Source organism: Epinephelus fuscoguttatus, linkage group LG20, assembly GCF_011397635.1.
Source record: "Epinephelus fuscoguttatus linkage group LG20, E.fuscoguttatus.final_Chr_v1".
NCBI lineage: Eukaryota > Metazoa > Chordata > Actinopteri > Perciformes > Serranidae > Epinephelus > Epinephelus fuscoguttatus.
The window spans coordinates 12,879,192-12,901,780 of record NC_064771.1 but is presented as its reverse complement, the minus strand read 5'-3'; the positions used below and the strand labels follow the sequence as shown (position 1 = coordinate 12,901,780).

General features: G+C 41.8%; 1 protein-coding gene across 1 annotated transcript in view; it reads right to left on the bottom strand.

Moving 5' to 3' along the window:
• The window catches only part of shisa8b (shisa family member 8b), a 42,448-nt gene extending 20,188 nt beyond the window's left edge, over positions 1 to 22,260 (bottom strand). The window contains exons 1-3 of the mRNA XM_049563445.1: positions 21,878 to 22,260; positions 20,533 to 21,220; positions 4,057 to 4,181 (exon numbers count right to left, since the gene is read on the bottom strand). Of these exons, the coding sequence (XP_049419402.1) occupies positions 4,057 to 4,181; positions 20,533 to 21,179 (772 nt within the window). The 5' untranslated portion in view covers positions 21,180 to 21,220; positions 21,878 to 22,260. The remainder of the gene's footprint in view (positions 1 to 4,056; positions 4,182 to 20,532; positions 21,221 to 21,877) is intronic.
• Between the last annotated feature and the right edge of the window lie 329 nt (positions 22,261 to 22,589).

The window sequence follows — 22,589 nt, the reverse complement described above, 5'->3', positions numbered from 1 at the left end:
GTAGGCCCGTTCAGTGATCCATCCATGGCTACAAGGCATAATAATTTTAGCATGTCTTTATGCCTTTTTGTCCGTATGTATTGTGCATTATCTACGTATATTCATCTCCTTCTTTTGATACATGGATGGTAGTTTGTACCATCTGTGATGTGTGTTTTGTATTTTATGGTACGTATGTATCGACGTGTACTTGACATGACTTTGCTGTCCTCTTGACCAGGTCACCACTGAAAAATGGATTTTATCTCAGTTAGTTTTTATCTGGTTAAATAAAGATTAAATAGAAAAATAGTCAGAAAATGAAGTGTAGGTTTATGAGGTTAGATTAACTGAATAACCAACTCTGTCTCCATAGCAAAAGAAATGCCAGCATGACAGTATTTGTATCTTCCTCTCTCAACCCTGTTTACACTTGGTTTTAAAATGTTTCTTAGGCCATCCGATCACAAGTGACAGCGCTAAATACAAACACACCACTATATCTTTTATAGTGTAAACACTAATGTGTCCTGATGCATCCTAAGCCCCCAGGAACAGCACCAGGCTTTGAAGCCAATCTGACATAGTGGCCAAACAGTGTAATTACAACTTACATGTGATGCAACTGGGCCCAAAAAGACTTTTTCCCACAGATTTACACATTGTCAAAGACACGTCTCTAAATCGACACAATGGTTTTGTGGCAGGGGTGGGAATCTTTGGGCACCTCACGATTCAATAATGATTACGATTCAGGGGCTACGATTCGATTATAAAACGATTATTGATGCATCTTTAATTTATGTATATTGATGCACTTTTTCACAACACACATTTCTTTTTGTCTCACTGAATAAGCATTCAACACTTGCAATTTTTAAAAACAGTGCATTTGTAATAAGAAACAGTTGAATTCATTTCCATTATATTTTATTAAACATATAAATGGAAATGCGTGCAAACTGGAAAGTTACAACTTCGTTGTACGGAACCAAAGGTAACAACAGGTATCTTAAATCACAAGATAAAATGCGCAGTTAACTTAGAGTAACAAATGATTCGGTGGCAACAGACATCCACGCATCACATGTAACTGCGTTCCTACCTGCCTTCAACAGCGAGGCTATGACTTCTGTTTTGGTTTGATGGTAGAGTGTTGGGATGGCTGTGTCGGTGAAATAGCATTGGGATGGGATGGTGTATCTGGGCTCCAATGTATGCAGCAGTGCTCAAAATCCCTGATTTTCCACGACGGAATAAGGACGCAAATCCTTGGCAATAAATGCCGCGATGGCCTTCGTAATTTGCTTGGCCTTTTCTGATGAGGGTGGCAGCTTTCTAATTGTTTCCTCGATTGTTCTCCGGTCGGTAGCGCCACTAGTAGCTGCAGCAACAACAGCCTGCCGTCTCCCTGACTCCTCTGTCAGGTGGAATCGTTACATGGCTTCTCATGTTTGTTGTGTTGCCAAAGTATTTAATTTTAGCACGACACAGCTTACATATAACGTGGCTCTTGTCCAGTTCGCTTCCGCCGTCAACGTTGCAGAAGCCGAAGTATTTCCACACATCTGCTTTTAAATTAGAAGGAGCTGTTCGGATCTCACGGCGAGGTGGGTGGCGGTCAGCCATGTTTGTTTTCCTCTGTGCGCGTGTCGGCGTGTCTGCTCCAGGTGCGCATCCCAAAGTGTCCCAGAGATGACGCGTACCGCGCTTCTTAGTTCCGCATCATTTAGGACCTTCTGTATTACTCTAATTAATCGAAATTTGGACGTTTGTGAATTGATTCAGATTCGTCCACATCTGAATCGCGATGCATCTAAGAATCGGAAATTTCCCCCACCCCTATTTTGTGGTACATCAGCTTTCAAGTACGAACACTTAAAAAGCCATTATTGAAATCATTTTGTCGTAAAAGTTGTAAAATTTGCCAGTAGCCAGTAGTAGGTCAAATTTTTTTGGCTTCATGTGGCACTAAGCATCATAGGAATGAATGCTGTATCCAGATGTCTATACTGTACATCCATAATGTGTCCCCGACAAGGACTTCTGCAGGAAGTGGTGGTTGTTTTGGTGACATCACGACAACACTCTACAAGTTTCCCATTTTACCAAGAGTTAGATGAAGTGTTGCATGACCATCCATCATTTTGCCCTATGGAAAGAGACGTGTTAGATTCTACTGACAGAGACATCTCCAGATGTAACAACACACCTGCTAATGCGACTGGTGAGAGCGTGGTTGCAATAACTGTACTGTATGTGTGGGCTTTTGTCTTTCCAGTGTAGGTGACGTAAGCAGCAACACAGGGTTCCTTTGCAGTATGGGAGAGTATGGAATTTGAATTTTATTAATATTCAGGTCTAGATAAGTGTGAAAAAAAAGAAAAGAGAGTGTGGAAAAATGACTGTTTTTATTCTACTGCCCCATTTTGAAAATATAAAAGCACATATTTCTAAAAATAAATCGATCATATGTGGAGATTGCTTTTCATGGGCCAGAGCGAGCTTGATGACGTCAAAAGCAAGGCAATAAGTATGGCGACTGAATGCACCCTCCTACACAGCTGCCTCAATGCCTGTACGTCACAGCCTGCAAAACAGCTCTGCCCCCACGTGCGTAATAACTGTGCCAAATCTGTACATCCATGACCAAATTAGTTTGAAAGAAATGCTTATTATTAAGCTGGGTGAACATCTGTGGGTTATGCAGTGATGTAGTCTTTTCTGTGTAGGGAATTAACTTAATTAACTTATTTCATCTCATTTTTGACTCTTGTTTGTATATGTTAAAGGAAAATAATATAAGTAGATAAGGCCAGTAGATTTTCTGCCTCTTTGGGCAAAGATGTATAACAGTGGAATCCACCTTTCTGCATAGGTGTGTGGACTGAATGGCCGGCTGTTTGTAATCAGATGTCAAATATGATCAAAAAATGTACTGAGAAGTCTGGAAATTTAAGCCTTAAAAAGTATGCAACTTTGAAAAAAAATGTGTAGGATCCCTGGTAAGAAAATCTGCACAGAAGTGGTCAGCTGGAGATCTACTTGTGTTCAGATAACTCTTAAAACCAACTGTAAACAGGGTCTGTTAAGGCATCATGTGGTTTTGAAAATTAAATACTGTAATACGAGCTTTTGGCTCATACGTCTCAACAATCTCTGCCTCTACAGCGTTTAGATTTAAAAAAAAAAAAAAAAAAAAAAAGACTAAGACAACTTTTAACAATCGGCTCTGTAGTAATCTGAAAGATGTAGACCCAGGACTGTGACTGATAGCTCACCTGTTTGAATCCCAAGTTCAAACATCAGAGATCATCTGTAAGATAAAGTGTAAGTGTGTGTGGGTGAGAGGTAAAGAGAGAAGGAGGCCTGTGGGAATACATTGACAGACTGGAAGAACTCTGGTTGTAGGAAAGAAGGGAGGTTTTTCTTCTGCTTCTTTTTCTTCTTCTAGTCTGTGTGTAATGTGCATGTGTGTGTGTTTTTACAGTGCATGTGTTGTTACTGACACAGAGAAAGAAAAGTAAAATAGGGTTTTCTTTTGTGGTCTAAGAAAACGTGGTGTAAAGTTGCTTGCCTCAATTCTGTTGGGGATTTTGGTGATTACATTTAGCCAGCGCTGTGTTAGGATGTTATTTTAATAAAGTCAAGGGAGCTCTGAGACTTTTATTTCTGTTTGGAGGTTTTACACATCTTCTGTATTAAGAGAAAACGTTTCACTTTACCAAAGCAACCACGCAAGCTGTCGTTGTTGAACTCCTCTGTCATGAAAACTGCATGGAGAGAAATTCATTCCATGTGCGACCCTGCATATGATACTGTTCATTATGCAAATAGACAAAAGAGAAACATGCAAAATGGGCTGAACCCAAACTGCTCCTTAGAGGCTGTTTGTCGAGCTCCTCTGATGTTGCGTTCTATGTTTTTGTCATTTGGCATGGGAACGTGATTCTCGCTGACATTACACACACACAAACACACAATGTCACTGTACTCACTTACACCAGCACATATACACAGGTTTTCGTAGTGTAATGTGTTACAGTGTGTGCGTGAATGCTCTCTCTCCGTACTCACCACTCCTGCTGCGCAGCATCCTGGCTGAAATGCCGTTGGCTCTCCCTCCGCTGGGCGAACTGGCCGCGGCATTTTCCACCGAGCTCACTTCACCTCCCTGCTGCTTCAGCAGGTCTGTCAGTGTCCTGGAGACCAACAATAAAGAAAGTTGTATCAGGGTTACACATTTAAAGGCAGAAAAAAAGAGCCCTGATGATCACATCTGTCTGTCTGTGAATGAGAAGACAAACATCATCTGTTATCCAGATGTGTACAGTTGGTCCCCTGAGAAGGCTTTCCTGAACAGCTGGAATAGCCCCCCTTCCACTCACACACACCTACTAACACACATGCATCCACTGCATTTACAGTACATCCCAAGGGAAGGTGTTTTCACTGTGAGCTGTGGTGTGTAAATGTGTGTGTGATTCCTGCCAGCCTTTGTCCATGTGGTTATTTGTCAAGTGTGAAAAAAAGTTGTTGGTGTGTAAGTAGAGCATCTGTAGTGTATGTTGTGGGGTTTGGGTTGACAGTCACCACATGTGCATACACCCAGCAAACTTACATATGCCATATGCCATTAAGTTGTGGGTCATTTCAAATGTTATGAAACCACTGTTCCTACAGAGGGCAAGTTAATATATACATCAGTCAAAATGAAAGCATGCATTGCTGCCTTTTCGTCTTTACTAGTTAAGAGTTAGCAGCTATAGACTGAGAAAAAATGACTGGAATCACTGTGCCATTCAAAGTCTATTGCCAGCAGCTACCGGGAACACTTTACTTGAAGGTTTCTACATAAGAGTGACATGACACTGTCATAACTATGACATGACACGGTCATAAACCTGTCGTGAACATTAGGTACAAGTCATAAACGTTTATGACTGCTGTCATTAAGTGTCATTCGGTTTTTGTAATGACAAGCTGACATTGTTTGGGTTGTCTTGATTATGACAAGACAATGTCATCCTGGTTAATGTCAAGTTGTCATTATAAGGACATCCCAAACAAATTTAATGTCAACTTGTTGTGACAAAGACAACTTTTGGTAATGTCACTTTAATTAATGTCACGTTGTCATAATCAGGACAACCCAAACAATGTCAACTTGTCATTACAAAAACCGAATGACACTTAATGACAGCAGTCATTGTTCAAATGTTTATGACATGTACATAATGTACATGTCAGGTTCATGACATTGTCATGTCACTCTTGTGTAGATACCTTCAAGTAAAGTGTTACCCCAGGAACTTTTAGGGTGAAATCTTTTCTTGTCTGTCACTCAATGCATACGTTGACATTGTGAATCAGTCGACTCACCTAAATATCAATAAGACAACTTTTGACAGTTCCATTTGTTTTTATCGTCTCTTTTGCACGACAGACGTTTCAGTGATGACTGAATCTTCAGGGGCTTAGAAAATGGAGCTGATATGAATTTCAACAGGATTATTGGAACTGTGAATATACTATATCCTCACTTGGAGAAAGAAATTGTCAGAGCATTGTTTTGGAGCGCTCTGGCAGCACCACACAGCTTGATTTACATAGGGCAGGAACACCCACTGGTATCATTAGCTTGTGGGGCACAACGACAGCTATTTAAAGCAGTGGTTCTTGTTTTTTTTAATAATGTACCCCGAGTACTCCCTGACCAGTGCCTTATTTTCTGTGTTTGGGCCGTTTATGGCCGTATACCAAGAGACACCGCACCAAAAAAGAATCACAACTGTAGCGAGACAGTTCAGACACTTGGAAAAAAATTAGACTGAACAGAGCTTCAAAGCTTCTCTTTAGGAAGCTTTCTAAGAATCTGCTGGGAGAATGTAAAATAAGTAAAAATAAATATATGTATCATCAGAATAATAAAGACACGTCAGGTATACTGGTTATTATTCACACCTACTTGAATATGATTGGACGATACTGGTCAGTTGTAAATGAGCCAGTGATTGTGAAGCATGAATGAAGCATCTGAAGCCAATCAGCTTATGCAAATGTGACTTTAGTGCCTTGCCCGAACTATCTATGCTATGCTGTGCCAAGTCTGAGCAGATGTTGAGCCTGATGTTCTTGAACTTGACCTGAATTTCAGAGGATAATACATCCTCTCCACACTCGCAAAATCTGGCATTGTGGTCAACGTATGAGACAGCTGAAGCCGCTGCCATTATTCTGGCCAACTTCGTGTGTCATGTGACCTTTTCGAAAGAGGTTTTGAGAAACTGAGCGACACAACTGTTTTAATTTTTCTTTGCATTTTTTTCCACTGGTCGACAAATTAAATTACCAATTTTAATTTTGCCAATGTTTGCTTGCTGAGACAAATGTTCATTAAAAGCGGCTCATCTCCATGCTGTTGGTGTTTATATGTGTTTTGTTCTATGTGTCCTCTGATAAATTCCACTCAGCTGTATTTGACTAGCGGCCTTTAAGCTGAGCAACATATGGGCAAGATATCCTGCAATATGGTCCTGTTTGGACTCTGGGCTTGTTGTGTTTGGATGCAAGAAATGCAAAGGAGTGACGGCATCTCACATACACACACACAAACACACACACACACACTCTTATACTTCCTAGTACCAGGACTGGCAATTCGTTTTATTAATTTACTATCAGCTAAAGTGGCACACTCGCCGGCCGCCCAGCCTCCTTCTCACAGCTGATGACACCTCCTTCTTTGTCTCACACTGACACAGATACACACACACACACACACACACACACACACGCACACGCATACTCATCACTTTGAATAAACGCATTTCCTCTCCCTGTGCATTTGCTAAATTTACAGTGTTGATGGTATTCACTCCCTTGATCAATAATTCACACACTGGTGCCTCTGTTTCGCTAACGAAGCTCGTGTGTTTAGCCCTTTCTACCACACACACACACACACACACACACACACACACACACACACACATGCACAGGTGCACAAAACACACACAACCTCAAGTATGACCAACCTGACAACGACAGCCAGGGGCAGCTTGTTCACACTTAACCTGCCAAATACTTGCAGAGAAATGACTCCCTTTGGCCACTTCTCTGATCATATTTGTGTGTGATGATCTCAGAGAGGAGCAGTGTCACAGAAAGCATCTCCTGCGGGCACTTTGGTGATAGCATGGAGCTGTTTTGGTGTCAGATATTATAATCATGCCCTTCTTTATTAGCCACATGTATCACATGCAGGCAAATGGTACATGTGTGTACAGTTTGTGTGTGAGTTTGCATGAATAACTTTCATATGTGACACCCAAGACTTACTAGCAGCAGAAAAGGACTAATCCACCCTAAAACATAATGATTGTGTTATAAATATAGTAATGGATGGAGTATTTCTGGGCCTGTTTTGCACTTTGGATTGGTTAAAGGAATTCTGGGGAATGTAGGAAATCTCTTAAGTATAAAATTAGACATTTCAAAGGAAAGTAAACATCAGAAAGATAAATTATGACAAGAAATAAGAGCCTAAAATTTCACATATATGAGTTACACTGTGTTTGTGGAGCCTTATTTTGTAACAGAATATTATTCGTTCATTCATTCAAATCAATTCAGATCTTAATCATCTTATTGTGAATCCTTTTATATACACTGTGCATGCGTGTGCGTATTAGATTGTGACGTAAATTTGTCCCCCACAACAAAAAGACTTTCAACGCCTCCTGATTGCTGTTCCTCTTCTGCAAAGATGTAAATATGTGAATCACTGTCTCTCCTTTTTCCTCCAGTTTTCAATTCTTTTCCCTTTGAGTCTTCTTATTCTTTCTCTCTGCCCCCTCCTCACCTAAACTCAGCCCTAAATCTGCCCCCCCCCCACCCCCCCCCTTTAAACCATATCGTTTGTCTTCCTCTCTTCCAGTCTCTCTCTCTGCTCCTCATCCCCTCTCTGACTCATTGCTGTGCAGAGCCCCCCAGGCCTCCACGCACTCTCTTCTCTTGGCTCGCCGCTCAAACAACTTGCTGATTTGGACTTTTAATCTGCAACAAAAACTGCACCTGTCTCGGGGCTATGTAGTGTTTATGGAGCGTTGGCTGAGCTTCATCAGAGTTTTTGCGGATGCCTTTGAAAGAGTGAAGATGGCCGTGCAGCTGGTTAAAAGATTAAGACTCGCAGGGTGGGATGGGTCGACGGAAATAGCATGTGGCGGCTTCAGACGATGAAGTCTAAATCAGTGATATTATGAATGAACAGGTGCATGTTTGTTAATAAAGTGCAGCCTGGATCACTTTTCATATACTGACAGTACCTTCATGGTATCATTACAATTCGTCATTCAGTTATTGTTAGTTTCACCAAAATGGAAAAGTATTTTGCTCACCTCTCTAACTACCACAAAAAAGTCACCTTTATCAGTAGTGGATTAGTTATTTTTTAACAGGGAGGCCCCTGCACCCCAACTCATCTCATCTCTCCCCTTGAGCCACAGTGCTTATTGGAATGCACGGAATTGAGTAGCATCACATGAGGTAATTTGCAAGACATGCAATTGGTTGTAAACCAGTGCTGTACAATAAAGACCAGAAATGCTGCGCTGGATTAAATGGACACACTCCATCAAAATGTGATGATTCTTAATCGGTTTTAGGTCTGGTTCTGGATAAGACAGTGTCTGGATACAGACCCTGACCACAGTCCGCCTATAAAGTCCCATTTCCACCAAGCAGTCTGGTACAGTTTAGTTCAGTTCGGTACACACTTTCTGTGTTTTCACTGTGAAAAGTTGTGGATGGTACCAATGGAACCATTCCTTACTGTCTCCATTTTTGGTCACCCTTCTGTTGGGGTACCAGCACACAGATCTGGTACTACAAGGTGGAGCTGTGATAACTGCAGTCCGATAATTGGTCAGTAAGGAACTGTCACTCTTGATCAGGGCTGAGTTGTCGCTGGTTTTGAGGCTGCAACACATTCTCACTCCGACCTCGTCACATATCAAAGTTTGGTCGTGGACCTTTCACGTCCAGATACGACGTGAAAGGTACTCTGGGTGCGTTGGTTGTTGGCGTTCTGGGACGTTGTGTCCAGTTATGCCTGTTACATGCATTGTCTTCTTTCAAAATACACTTCCGTTTTCACAACAACTTATGCTCGTGGTTAGGTTTAGGCAACAAAAGCACATGCCATGTGTCATTTGTTTAGGAAAAAGAACAGGGTTCGGCTTTAGAATCATACTGGTCTCCTGGTTGAAAGTCTGTGTTTGTTTGTGGGTACACTGAAAGTGTTTTGTGAAAACAGGGCTTAAGTGACCTTTGGGGATGGGTGAGATACCTACTGCTTGTGATACATCAGAAAACTTTGCTTCTCACTGACATCACATCATTAAAATCTGCCAAAATTCAGAAGATTATCTCTAGCTGTGTCATCGGTGTACAACACTTGCAAACTTCAAAAGTCATATTTCAGCTATAGTTATGAATGATGGTGTCACAGTGAAGTTGACCTTTAAGCTTTTGGATATAAAATGTCATCACTTCATCATTTCATTTAATTACATTTGCATGAATTGTTTTCATAATAAGCATATTAATTATTGAGTTATGGCCAAAAATGTGTTTTGTGAGGTCACAGTGATTCCACTTCTCTACAACATTCTTGCCCTGTATACAGCAAGACCAGTTATGGACAACCTTAACCATATTAATTGTTAAGCAATGGCACACTACCTAAATTATTTTTTAAATCAATTATAGAATTTAGTGTGGATAGGTCTGGCAACGGCATTTTCAACCCAGCTAGCCAAATACAGCTACTGTGTTGGTGGACCTATACTGTGCATAGAAGTATGACACGCTAGGTACCCTCCTGTGTCTGTTTTGGACATTCTGGGATGGCGTGTCAAATAACACTTGTTACGTGCATACAGCCTTTTTCAAAGTAAACGTACAATGTATGTAAAACACCTTGTTTTTACATGTTTTCCATTGGTTTAGGCAACAAAAGCACGTGGTTAGATTTAGAAAAAAACATCAAGGCTTGGCATAAGTAAGGTTGTTGTTAACGTAATGTAACATCACGTGACATACATAACTACTGTAACATGTAGTGTGCTACACGTACTAGCACACTATGTTATTAAAATAACTTCACTGACCCTTGCTCAGTTACCATCAAAATGTAATCAGTTCATCATTGAGTCCACGTGGATGTTTTTGCCAAATTTAAAGGAATGCCCTCAAGGCATTTTTGAGATATCAAGTTCAGGAGAATGGGATGGACAGACAGGTAGACTAATGGACAATCTGAAAACTGGAATTAAAATGCTTGCACTTATAGTCCCATTCCCAGTCCATGCTATGAGTCTGAGCCAAGTGTGATCACATCTCAACAAACCAACTTCCTTTTAAATGCCTTAAATGACTACTGGACTTTGTTGCCCTGAATTAAGATTCTCAGGCAGAGCTCATCCTGAGACTCTGAGTTCTTTTTTTCTCTGCTCCTGTAAAGACATGCAAATTGACTTGTCCAGGCAGCTATTACAACAGAGGCATTTACACAAAATGAATACTGTTTGTCTGTGATGGAGAAATCTCTGCTTATTGGAAAACTTATTCGACTATACCATATGTATATATTCCATAAGTAACCTTCAGGTTAATTCTCCCTGGACTCTTTTTACTCTCTAACATGTTACATAACAGCGATGTGCCTGAGATCTGTGGTATTGTCCGTCCTCTCCATTCATATTACAGCCACACTGAGATGAGCCTTTGCTAATGTCCTGTAACAATCAATTTCTCCACCCAGATCAGCCACATCAGAACGCCCTCTTAATGATTAGTTACAACTAATATTACAGTAGCTCTTCAAACAGGGAAATCCTCTCTCTGTGCAGAGCGACTCCATTGATTACTCTAATGTTAAATATCCTGAATACGTACATTTAGAACATACAGAACATATTTCCTGTACATCCTGTCCTGTTCATGCATTAATGCACACAATATTGATCCTGTTATTGCACATGTGGATGCACTTCTACAAATATTCCATTTTATGTCTGGTGCTCTAGTTAAATAAAAAAAATGCTTGTAGGCCTAGTCTTTTATTTTTTTTGGTATGAAAATAGCCATCATGCAACAAAGAAGCTTGTGGAGCTTCAATAATAAACACACACTGACACACTGACAGATAACAGTCCCTATTTTTAGTGACAGATACTACTACTATCTGTCACACAGAGACACACACTCGTAAACACACACATGGAGACAGATCACTGATGTCCCTCCACTGGGCTCTTCTGGCCAAAACCATGCTTCAGTTTCTAGACATCATCCTTCACACAATTTATCTATAAAAACAAAACTTTTCGATAATCCTCTCAAAAAGTAAAATGACTGTGTCAGATATCGCCGTGTCACAATCCCTTTATTCCCCCTCTGCTGTCACTGTCACTCATCTCTCCCTCTTTTCATCAAAGGTACAGTTAAAGCCAGTTTCGCTGTCACTGACGATTACTGATAAAGAGAAGATGACGACTTGCATCTTAAACACAGCACACACACACACAAGCCTCCACACATATGTAGTTTTATCTTTCTGTCATTAAACCACCCCAAAATATATGGAGGCGATGAGGCATTTACACCTACATTAACATCTGACTGCTCATTTCATAGACATGTGGAGAGCTGTGATTATAATGTGCATGACAAACAGGATTAATGGTGACACATATGGTGATTTTTTTTCAGTTTCCAAATAGCCCACATACAGTATGTGGGTTATTGTGCAGCTGTTATGCAGACAGAATGTGAGTGGTGGTAGCTTTTAATGCTAAAAGAGCGAACATGTAAAACTCATGCCTTGTCAGTTTGCCCTTTAACTTTGTCTTGAATTGCTCTCAGAGCCCATAGTTCATATTTTCACTACTGTTCTTAGGCTACTTGTATACAGCATACCTATTTTTCCCACTTCTCTATTAACTTCTTGTTGTGTTTGTGTTGCTGCAACACCAGATTTAACTGGAGATCAAAAAAGGTTCATCTCGCCTTGTCTCGTCTTGTCTCATTTCGTCTCGTCTCATGTAGCCTTTCCCTTAAACACAAAGGTTGCTATATGTCATTTTAAGGTCCAGTGTGTAGGATTTAGGTGCGTCTATTGGCTGACAGGGAATATAATATTCACAACTATCTTTTCTTTAGCATATAATCACCTGAAACTAAGAATTTTGAATTTTTGTTACCCTAGAGTGAGCTATTTATATCTACATACGGAGCAGATCCTCTTCCATTGAATCTGCCATGTTGTTTCCACAGGATAAACCAAACACTGGCACTAGATAGGACCATTCACGTTTTGGATCTACCTCCATAGTTCTCCCACATGCTGAGAGGTTTCAGTTGGTTGCAATCTGCAACTTCACCACTAGATGCCACTAAATACTACACACTAGACCTTTAACACTTTTGTAGATTTTATGGCCTATTTCCACCAGATGCGTGGTGGTTGCGTCTCTGCTCTGGCATGGCAGCGGAGCCGATAGGATTCAATTCTAGTCAATGTGTGTGTTTCCACCGGCTGCGGCTGTGCTGCGTTCCGGCTCCATCACAGCTCCGGCACTCCGGAGCCCTCCGCAACAGATACGCAGGACTTCTATTTTTGCCGGACGCCGGAGCACAGCGCAGCAATTCAGCACAGAGCAGATCGTGCTGGGCAGGAAGTCGTGCACAGAAACACAATAAAACATCCGGTTAATTTTCAAAATAAAATACACAGTGTTCACAGTGGATCATATTTCCCTGCACTACACCTTAAAAACTACATAATGGGCAGAGGCAGGCCTGAAGTCAACAGGTCAGAGGTTTTCAGACATCATTTCACCACGTTAGCACCATGGATGAGGAGATATTAATCATGGCAGTGCACCGAGATGTCTTCCAGCGGAGCTGCACCGCTCCGCACAGCAAACGCAGCCGGTGGGTATTGACGGACGGCGGAGCACGCAGCGGATAACCAGCGCTGTCGTTCCGCAACGGACACACATCCAGTGGAAATCCGGCGTTACTTTGTTGATTAGTTGCTGTATGAAGTTTTCCATGTGCATGTGACCTTCCTTACCTGTAGGCTACTACAGTATGCATGATTAGTGGGAACTATATGGATCACATTATTACATAAGCAAATTTGACCTCCTATTTATAGATTTTATTTTGGCCACGACAGCTCAGCAATACGTAAAGACTCACCAGAGGATAATGTTGCAGTTCCCCAAAACAGGTAGTATTTTTCATTCATTTTAAATCTTTGGATCCACCTTATGGGACTTCTTTTTCTGGAAAACGTCCTGATGGCAGACTCCGCCATGTTGTTCTACAGTAGTCCAGAACAGATAAACCAAACACTGGCTCTAGAAGGAGCCATTTGTGTTTTTATGTCAGCCGCCAAAGTTCTCCTACACACTTGGGAGAAGTTTCTGTTCTACAGCCTCACCACTAGATGCCACTAAATCCTACAAAAACTGGACCTTTAATATTTTTTCTGCCACCTAGAAAATGAATCAAATATGATTCTATGGTAATTTGACAGTTACTCAGAGGCCTAGGTATGTTGTCTTGTAGGTTAGCTGAATAATTTCAATTGTTTGGTGCAGTTAGCATATGCATGGTTTTGTTTTATGCTAATAAGCTAACTTGTCAACTCTGTCTCACTCCGAAGCTGTCAAATACTGGTGCTTGGTCAGAAACTTCCGGCATCAGACACTGATGAAAAAAGCTGTTGTTTCACATCAGCATGATGTTATTGTGTAATGGCACCCAGTGGTGTCAGGGGGATATGCAACAGGACAACAATGAACGTTAAGGTGACAGAAGTCCAAGTAGGGTGGGTAGGAGGAGCGGTGGATGGGCCCAACAACCAATGATTTTCACCCGGGAGGCCATTGCTCGCTTGCCGTAAGATTGTAGACAAACCCTGTTCTTTTTTCCTAAACCCAACCATGTGCTTTTGTTGCCTAAACCCAACCATGTGCGTGCTGACTAAACATAACCATGGGCTTTTGTTGTTTAAGGAAATACACGTCAATTCCGATGTTGTACCGATGTAGGGTGTTTGTTATGAAAGAGATTATATGCAAACTGTACATTTCCTGTGAAAATGGAAGTGTATTTTGAAAAAAGACAATGTATGTAACAGGCAGACGTTAACACGGCGTCCCAAGTGTTAACAGCCAGCACACCCAGGGTAAGTCACCTTTAACTAACGCTAGTTTTCTGTACATGGTTATCCGTGTTATAATTCAGCTTTAAGATGAAAGCTGCATCTCGAGTGGTTGTACTTTCATGCTAACAAGCTAACCTGTTTAGTTTTCTCTTTAGCACAGGGTTGGCATGTGTTCTTTTTTTTCCTCTGCCACCTTAAAAATAACCGAAATTTGGTGATGCCTTAGTTCTCAAGTTTCCTATATAGTTTTCTGAGGTGTTATTCAGCCGTGTGATGCAGACACCATCTGAGTGGTTTGGTTTTTTTTGCTAACGAGCTAACTTGTAGCCTTTCCCTCTGGCACAGAGGCTGCCAAGTGATTTTCTTTATTCAGCCACCTTGAAAACGGAAGAAATGCAGTTTTGTGCTAAATTAAAAGTTTCCAAGTAGCTTACATAGTTATCCGGGTTGTTTATAGCTGGTTTTCATGCCTATTTGAAGCTGTAGACAGATGGCCCATTAGAAGTTTGGAAGAAGGATGAAATGGAGCTACAGGGGCCAACTCACTGTGTGTCTCCTGGTCCTATGAACTTCACTTTTGACTGATACAGGTTTGACTGTGACAGACAAAATGTTCATCTTGGAATCAGCTATTTTATACAGTCTTAAAAATGGAAATGACATCTTCAAGGTATGACAGATAAAAAGCTGCCAATCTTTCAACTGTTCAGATGTCAACCATTTTGCTTCACCCTGACAAACAGACCAAATACAAACAGAAACAGCACATAGCCAAACCCTTGAGTCAGTGGGCGCTGACCCACATTTAAGTGTGCGTGGGCCCACCGAAGCCCAGCAGGACTGAGGAGGAGCAAGTAGAGGAGGAGGGAGGAAGGTAAAGCAGCTGGAGGGTGAGAATTGTCACATCTGATACAGCCAGGAAGCTGTCAACTTATATGTCCTTTCACTTTGGGAGGAATTGCGGCGAGTGGTGACGCAGGCGCATATGTGTGCTTTAACACATTGACTTGCAAGCATACATGCATGCAGACATGCTCACACACACAGTGGTGACAGGTGAGAGGTGATAGAGAGTGACAGCTCAACCCTGGAGGTGATCAGAAGGCAAGATTGAGGGGAGCTGAAAAAGTGGAGCAGAGAAGGAGGAAACTTTGAGGAAACTTCTGTATTTTTTCACTCCGTATTTTCTCACATGGCAGGTACTTAGGGCTGGTGTGATTTGCTTCCTGCCTGGAGTGTCTTTTTTCCCCTCTCTCCTAAAACCTGAGGAAGTCACAGTGAAACTAGCAACAACAGAGAGGTGGAGAAACAGCATAGCACCATAGATGTGTCAACTTGTGAATTTGTCAGTGCATGTGTCTATGCGTGTATGTTCCAGCATGTATACTGCAATGATTAGTAAGCCATTAAAAATGAGAGTTTTAAGTTTGCCAGGTTGTGAAAAATTCCTCCCATCATCTTCTAGCGCAATTGGCTTTGTTGTCGTCTTTGTCTAGCTCTTTAATTTATCATGCAGGAATTGTTCAGACCATCCCGACAAAATCCATTTATAGGAAGTTATTAACATGAGCCCCTTTTATTGTAGCCTCCTGCAGATTGCGGTAATGGGACCAACTTCTATAACTGCAGATCTGATGTCTTTTTTGAAACAGAAAAACTTGCGACCCCTTATCAGCGACTTAATCGCTTTCTAACAAGTTGTCTGCAGTTATGAATGTAAGTCATTAGAAAGTGTCACGAGTTCCGCGCTCTCTAATAAGCCATCAAGCCATCATCTCCTACATCCAAAAGCTCTTCTTATTAATGCTTATTACTCATTTATAAGACATATATTAAACACTGATAAAGCGTTAATTACAACTTTCAGAAACCTTTATAAAGCATGTCTCATTTCAAAACAGAACCAACATATTGTGTGAAGGTGTAGTATGTGTGAATGTTCTCTTTAACTGATGGTATGTGCAGTGCAATATATGATTCTATAGCTCAATAAAATTGCACCAATATCCGCCAAAGCTGTCCCTAAAAATTGCATCAATTGCAAATGCAAATGTTCTTAAAATATAATCCATGGCACCATATCCTGTTGTTGTTGTTGTAATGCGTGTGTCACAGAGAAAGAGAGAGGGGTGAAATGGAAAAGTGATCCCATTTGTTGCGTGCGGCTGCAGCCCATATGTTGGCTCACGCTGTATTGAGTATTGCCTATCTGTCTGCCTTAAATCAGGGCAGCGCAGTCAAACCCTTTAAGTGACACTGTCCTTCGTTACGTAACATGATGGCTAAAAAGCCCAGTGCAATGCAAACAGAAACACACACATGAACACTGGAGACAAACTACATTCACAGCCAAACAAACATTTACTGTACATGGTGTGGATGCTGGATGAAAATCTCCTATCTCTAGAAAAACATTATTTTCGGTTTTCAGTTTAAGGAGAATATTTTTGGATATTATATTGAGACTGTTTGAACAGATTTCATGACCATGAGAAGTTGTTGAATTTTATTAAATATTTGATTATATTCATCTATATATGTTCTATATTACATTGGAGATACAAGTTTTTTCCCCTCTTGATAGCATCTGGAGTGCTGTGGCTCACAAATGGCCAGACGCATACATGAACACACACTCTCGCATGAATGCACTCCCTCACCCACATTTGCACACACACACACACACACACACACACACACACACACACACACACACACACACACTCTCTGTTTGAACCATGTGACCTCTGCTCCCCTCCCACCATGTTGGTCCTCGGCCTTTCACACTCGTGGAAGGTGGACATTGTATTGCAGTGCATCTCCCCTCCTGGCTATCCTGACCCCCTCACTGTGGTGATCTGAACCGTGCTCACGCAACCTAAATGCCTGCACTATCATTCTTGTTGTTAATTGAACTATAAATCACTGCGAGTGCATGTGTGTGTGTGTATATGCATGTGTGTGCTTTATTATTGGCTAATGAATGATTAGTAAGCCTTTACTCTTAAAAATGACCTAAGGCAGGCCTTTTTAAGTTTGCCAGGTTGGCTGAGGATAAGTGCAGCATGCAAAACACACTGAACCTGGTTTGGTCGGGTTCGTGTATCAGGAGGTGAGTGTGTGTGTGTGTGTGTGTGTGTGTGTGTGTATGTGAGAGAGGAGGGTAATCTGAGAAGAGGATCACTTTGGATTTCAACTTTCAAAGCTGATTCGAGAGAACTGGTGGGATTTCAGGGTGTTAATCATCCTCTGCTCGCAGGATGTTGAGACGAAGAGAAAGACGGCGAGAAGGAAAGAAAAAGAAGTAAAAAAAAAAAGAGCAGGTGCATGGCAGAGCGCAGAAGTTGCCTTTTGTGCTCCCAACTCTGAAGTGGGTGGGTGTATGTACACATTTATGCATTTCACCTCATGAAGTGCCTGCAGTTACATGAGGTCTTAGTTGCACGTACACTTTAGGACCAGGGATTTATGTCAGCGGGCTAATAACTAAACGAGCATGCAGGCAGAGCAGTCCAGAAACGGTAAAGCTGTAATCTTGGTGAAATTTGTTTAATCGCAAGGAGGAGCGGTAATCTGTCGAGATGGGCTCACGGAGGGAGGGTGTTTATGCAGCCGGAGTGTTTCTATTTCAGTGAGGTGCTACCCTGCAGGAAATTTTAATCCTGGCTGTGTGTTATCCGCCAAATGAGTTCTGCGGGTAAGGTTAATGGGAGACGCGCAAGCAGGGCTGCTGGTCGATGGAGGTTCGGTGGCTGTCTGCGTGTCCACTTTCTCAATTAAAATGCAGAAAGAAACCACTAAAGATTCAGTGAAAGCAGAGGAGAGATAGGTGTGACACTGACAGAAGAGGAGTGGAGAGGAGAAGAGGAGGGCTTGGGGGTGAAATGGAGGAAGAGATGAAGAAAAAAAAAGGAGTGAGTGTTTGTAAGTGGTTGAAAGTGGACCCTGCCTCAGCTCTTTGGACCCCAGAGGAGAGAGGAAGAGGGTGAAAAGAAAGAGGACAGCAAGATAAGAAAAGCTGGAGAACGAGGGATGGAGGAGATGTGAAGGAAGGCCAGTTAGGTGGACTGTCTTTGAAATATGTGACCAGTGTAATTTGTGACAAAGAAACTCAGGCTGAGAGGAACAAATGTGATGAAATTGAGATTCGTGGAAGAAAGCAAGATCAGAAACAAGAAGCCCGGAGAGATAAGAAGAATTAGCTCTAGATAGAGAAGAGAATGAGGAGAGGCAGCTAGCGAGGGTTAGATAGTTTGGGATGAAAGCGGGGGAAATTTGAGCCCATGCTGTGCGCTGTTTTCTATAATGATTTCCTGAGGCGAAAAGATTGAACCCTGGACCACGTATTTAGCCCGAGTGCAGCAGGCATTTGTGTTTACACGTGCGTGTGCATGCTTGCATGGGTATTAGACGGAAATACCAAACTGGAAATGCTAAATGTCGTCATTACATAAGGTTGTGTGTTCATTACAGTGGGAAGTAATCTGTTTGAATGACAGTTCAGCCCATTAATTATTTACTTTTCAATCTAAAAGTGTAAGAAGTGACCTGTGCTCATTGGAAAATCTTGCAAATGTGAAGCAAAGTTCTTGCACGCAATCACAAAGACGTTCTTTAAAAGTGCCTTTTTTTTTTTTTTTTTTACTACTTAACACTTAACACTTACTGCAGCAAAAATTAGTCGATTTTTCTTTTTTCAGTTTTTTTGTTTATTTCAAATATAAGTTATGCTTACAAGCAAAGCAAATGGTACACAGGGGGTGAAATACATACAAGCATATGAAAAAGAAAATGGAAAAAAAGGAGAAAGAAAGAAAGAAAGAAAGGTACAAAGAAAATAAAAACAAAGACAAATGCAAAATTAGAAACATATTAAAAAATGATGAGTAAAAGCAAAATAAGGGTGTGATAATGTAAGGATGTATAGACATATGAGACTCAGATGGTTACATGGCTCATAAAAGCTTTACACATTTAAAATACCATGTTAAGATCAACATGATTTTGCCAACTTTTTCTCAATTATTTAGTCCTCTATCTCTCTTTTACTCTGTGTTGTTCCGTCTTTCTGCTATTTGAACTTCACGTCAATATTAAAGTCAACAAACATGCTAGTTACCCCTCCAGGATAAAGCGTCTGCTCTAAACAGTGAGGTTAGAGCTGTTGTTAGAAAAGGCCCAAAGATTGATTTGTCCACGTGCAAGCAAACACACACACATGCACACATGTTAGTAGGCCTACAGATAGAAGTTGGAAGTTGTAAATTCCCAGCCGGCAGGTTGTGTGTAAACACGTTGATGAAACCTGAAGCTGCATCTTGAAAATGTTCTACTCTGTAATCCAGTTTTTTTGGTCTCTTTTCTGCTGGGATATGGTCAGAATTTCCAACTTTCCAACAAGACTGCAATGCATCACAAAACACATGCATGCAAATACACACACATGCATTCACAAACACGTGTACACACACACACACACACACACACACCGACGTATCCTCATACAGTGGTTCGTATGGTATCCTACAAAAATGCACATACAACAGTTGATATAATATTTAATGAATTAATGCCCCGTGAATGGTGTCATCATATTACACACTTAATGTAAAGTTACGTAGGTTAGGTTTGAGGAAGGAACCATGGCTGCGTCATCACGTTACATACTTAACGTAAAGTTATGTACTTAATATGAAGTTACGTAAGTTAGGTTTAGGCAAGTAAAGTCAGGTCAGATAGGTTTAGGGAAGTAAAGTAACATAGGTTAGGTTCGGGGAAGGAATCACGGTTGGGCGTCATCACATTATGTACATAATGCAAAGTTCATTACTTAATCTAAAGTTACATAGGTTATATTTAGGAAAAGAATTATGGTTGGGCATCGTCACATTATGTACTTAACATAAATTTACATAGTTAGGTTTAAGAACCGAAACATGGTGACGACATACCTTCAGATAACTCAAAGTTCACTAGGTTTCACACAGGACACAAACACTAGTCTCCTGGGTGATGGTCCTGTGTTTGTTTGACCCTAACCAACCTCTTTACATGGACTTTTTGACTTTATCTACTTCTGGCTCTACTTCTGACAGCACAATGGTCACAGGATCGTAAATATTTATTATATATGCGTTCTGGTGCTTTACTTTTCGTAGGTATACACACTAACAGTGTATGAGAACAGCCTGAAAACACACACACACACACACACACACACACACACACACACCTCTTTGCTTAAATCTATTCTCTATGTAAAATGTCGTTGACACAGTCCACATACACACACACTTACACAACCTCCTCACCTGGAATTGAGGTCAGCATGCCCCGCCCCTGCTCCTCCCCCTCCTCCTCCACTTCCTCCACGGCTTTTCTCCAGACCCAGTTTGGTGAAGATGCCCACCAGCACCATGATGGCCACCACACCACAGATGATGTAGACGATGAGGTGTGTGCGGTCCCGGTCCTGGTCATCCTGGCCCTCGGTGATGGTGGCCACGGGCTTGCCGGTGTTGGCCCAGATGGGCGTGTCGTAGTTGGAGCAGATGCTCTGGTCCAGCCGCTGCTGGCGGAACTGGCAGCAGAAGCGGTAAAAGCAGGTACCGCAGCAGTACAGAAAGACGCCGGCGTTGCAGTTGAACGGCGGGTCCCATTGGCCCATAACGTCATAGTAACCCTGGCAACGTGTCCCACCGGAGGGAGGGACATCCTCATCGTCGGCGTCTCCGCCACTGGTGGGAGTGGACAGCCCTGTCTCTATAGGAGTGTTCTGAGTGGTCTCCACGTAGCTGGGAGTCGTCTGGTTGGCCAGCGTGGTGGGGGCGATGAAAGCATCACCTTCGGTTATCGTCACTGTGGTGACAGATGGGTCCTGGGTGAGGGCAGTTTGAGTTGTAAGGAAGGAGAGGAGGAAGAAGAGAAGGTGGCAGGAGGTAGGGTTGGTGGCCGCCATACTGCAGGGAGAGCCCTTCTGTCCAACGTCCCACCTGCAGGCTTTAGGCAGGAAACAGAAGTTTGGAAACAGGTGTAAAGAAAGAAAAGAGACTTTCACATGCATTTATTTGACTATGTCAAACTCATTTACACCATGCAGAAGTTAATTCATGATAATATGTCAAACATTCTTCAAGTAGCTGAGTTTTGGAGATGTGACGCTGTTCTGATGCCTCATATAAGAACGCACTAATACTCAAAAACAAACAGATTTGCAGCACCTTTCTTAAAAAATCAGAGAAAATTGATTTTAGCTGGAGTGATTAATCTCATGATGTATCTATTGATCTCACAAGCTTATGGAATCAATAATGAAAAGAGGGTAGAGGACGCTTTAAACAGGTCAGTCAGAATAACTATTGGAGACAGCTACCGTACAATGAGACATAATAATAATAATAAAGCAACTTTTTAGGTTAAAAACAGGAACTCAAGAAGAATGGTGAAGCATATTATTTGCTTTTTAATAAGACAGTTGCTGGATTAGATACAAAACAATCATGGAAAAGTATGCATAAAAAAAGCACAACATGCTCTTACCTTCAAAATAACAGATTACAATCCCATTTTTTTCTTTTGAAATAGTGCCATAAAACAAATTGCAACAAAACTCATTGAATAGAATTTAGTGCAGAATATCCCAGAAAGCGCTCTCACCTTTCTCTCTTTACAATCTGCACACAGCCGACCGTCCTCTGCGAGTCTTCCCCAAAGTTCAAGGGCTAAAAATTCCCTCTAGAAATATCCACAAACTTTACTCAGCAGCATTTTTTCCCCCGAGTGTCCCCGCAGATCTCTCTCTCTTCCTCATGTGTTCTCCATCATCAGCTGGAGGCTCGATCCAGGGTGTTCAACAAACACAAAACGGCACACTCCTCTTATCCTCCTTTTTACTCCTTTATCACCTCTTCTTCTTCTATTCTTCTTTTTTAAGCACTGTTCAGTCTGTGCTGGCAGGCGCGAGTCCAGACTGGTCCAGAACTGTTAGGATCTTCTGCTGCCAAGACCCCTGTGTGCTGGGTTGTGTGTGTGCATGTCTGTGTGTGTGTATGTGTGTGTGTGTGTGTGTGTGAGAGAGAGAGAAACTGAATGAGAGAGTGTATGTGTGGCTACACTGAGCGCTGCAACAGTTCAGGAACCAAATGAGATCTCCTCCTCTGTTTACCTCTCCTCAGTGCCAGATAGGCAGAGAGAGGGAGAGAGGAGAGTGAGGGAGAGAGTGTGTGTGCATGTGTGTGTGTGTGTGTGTGTGTGTGTGTAGGGGGGGGGGCTGTGGGGGTTATATCCAGCTGCATCTCCCAACATCCCCAGAGGAAAAAAGCCTGGGAGGAGAGAGGAGGGAGGAGATCAGGGAAAAAAATAAAAAGAG